This window comes from Rutidosis leptorrhynchoides, chromosome 10, assembly GCF_046630445.1.
Source record: "Rutidosis leptorrhynchoides isolate AG116_Rl617_1_P2 chromosome 10, CSIRO_AGI_Rlap_v1, whole genome shotgun sequence".
Taxonomy (NCBI): domain Eukaryota; kingdom Viridiplantae; phylum Streptophyta; class Magnoliopsida; order Asterales; family Asteraceae; genus Rutidosis; species Rutidosis leptorrhynchoides.
Genome location: NC_092342.1, coordinates 337941270 through 337943202, shown reverse-complemented (window position 1 = coordinate 337943202; position 1933 = coordinate 337941270). Strand labels below are relative to the sequence as shown.

At 34.6% G+C, this 1933-nt stretch overlaps 1 protein-coding gene across 1 annotated transcript; it reads right to left on the bottom strand.

Annotated features, from left to right (window-relative positions):
• Positions 1 to 256: 256 nt before the first annotated feature.
• On the bottom strand, positions 257 to 1933 carry LOC139873055 (putative UPF0481 protein At3g02645). Its single transcript, XM_071860985.1, has one exon. The coding sequence runs from the start codon at positions 1924 to 1926 to the stop codon at positions 436 to 438; it is 1491 nt and encodes a 496-aa protein (XP_071717086.1). The 5' UTR covers positions 1927 to 1933; the 3' UTR covers positions 257 to 435.

Here is a 1933-nt window from a genome sequence, read left to right as displayed (position 1 = left end):
ACTATTAATGTTAATGTAAATAGGAAAGCTAAATGATTTTATTTTACTTTTGAATACATACTTCAATAGATAATATTTAATATGAAAATTTTATAATTTTAAAATTTTAGAATGACATATAACTATGTATTATTTACTTAATATGAGAATAATTCATTTTTTATAGATTGTAATCCGCAGCAACACGCGATCGAAAAATTTTTACACTAATTTGAAAGAGAATAAACAATTAAGGTAAGTAAAATAAACATACATATTATATACTCCTTATATTCATATATACATATACTACATATACATATACATATACATTATTTTATTATATTATTACAAGTCACATGCTTATTGCACAAGAAGCAAGATAACAACTAAACATACTATGCCAATATATCAAGATATTATGTCATGCTAATACGATTCCTTATTACTCCTTAACTACTTCCTATCAGAGCTTCTTTGACAATCATAAACTTGACAGAACGAGTATAAAATCGTGAGAAAGCATATAAGGATTGTCAAACCAACTGTTGCAACTTTCTTCGACAAACTTAGATCTTTCTTGATGAACCTCCATAACTTAATCATAGGTCTATTGTAGTAATACTTGTTAAGTTGTTCAATTGTTACATTTTTACCCAAATACACATTACTTTTCTTCATTCCATTAAACAGATCACTTATTTCTTTATCACTCATATTTCCTTTAATTATGCCTTTGGCCCGTAGCAGCTTCGAATCCGCCTCTGTATCCACTAAGCTACTCATCAACTCAATGTATTCAGCCAATTCTGGTTTTGATCTAGAAGTTGCCGTTTCATAAGCGATCAAGTTTCTCAACACGATTTCTGAGTAATCATTTAGAGTTATAATTGGAAGATATAGACTCGCTTTGTTTGCGTCGAACTTTACATCCATGATCCCTCCGTTTGTCTTGACGAAATTTACTTGACCGTATTTGGTAAGAGATGAAACCGAAGCGAATTTAGTCTTTGTGACACTAGGTGGATCAGGATCTTCGTAGTTTTGTTTTTCTTGTATCGTTATCTTTTGACCTAGCAAATTCGATATTTTCTCCCACGGATTGTTGGTTACGACCTTATTATAGTCATGGTCCCTTTTCCTTTTCCTGATCACCCCAAGATGTAAACGCATTTCCGTTTCCATTTCTAAGTTTTCATTAAAACGATCTTCTTTCTCCATATCTCGATTGTTGACGATCAAATGATACATAAGATCGAGCAAATGCAAATAGCCCGTCTCAACGCCATAATTGAAATCTTTCGCTATTGTGAGAGGAGAGTGTACCTCACAAAAGTTTTTCATCATAAAGAATAACTCGTAATCATCATCTTGATCGCAAAAGTTCGATGAGAGGCGAAGGGCCTTTAATAACACACTTAACAAACTTAATGGAATTTGGTTTTCTAGCACCATTACATCTCTATAAAGTACACCATCATTTATCAACTTTTTAGGCATTAAGGTGACAATATCAACATAATGTCCTAAAAGACAAAGCAAGAACAAGCCATCAACCGCAACGATCCAAGCCAATGTGTCTTGGTCGAGGTTCATATACTTGTGGTAACTCGCTCGAATCATGGTCTCCTTTTCTTTGAGTGTATTGATCACCAAGGACTCAAAGGACAAGACTTGATCTTGGGTCAAGATCGATTTGATAGCCGCAACTTTGTACCTTTCCATTTGGTACAAACGAGTCTCGAAATGGTGGTAGGGTCCGAGCGCTATAGCCTGAGGTACATATGCCTCAGGCTTGGACTGGCTTATGGTTTTTGGAACGCTGAACACGCAAACTGGAACGTAGTCATTGGTGTCGTTGCCAACGTCATCATCGAAGTTTTTGCTGATTTGATCCACCCATCGTTCCTCGCTAAAATCATTACTTAAAATGGAGCTGGAATTCATGTTGGTT

Coding starts and splice junctions, on each gene's coding strand:
- LOC139873055 (XM_071860985.1), bottom strand. CDS start 1,926: ATGAATTCCAGCTCCATTTTAAGTAATGATTTTAGCGAGGAACGATGG.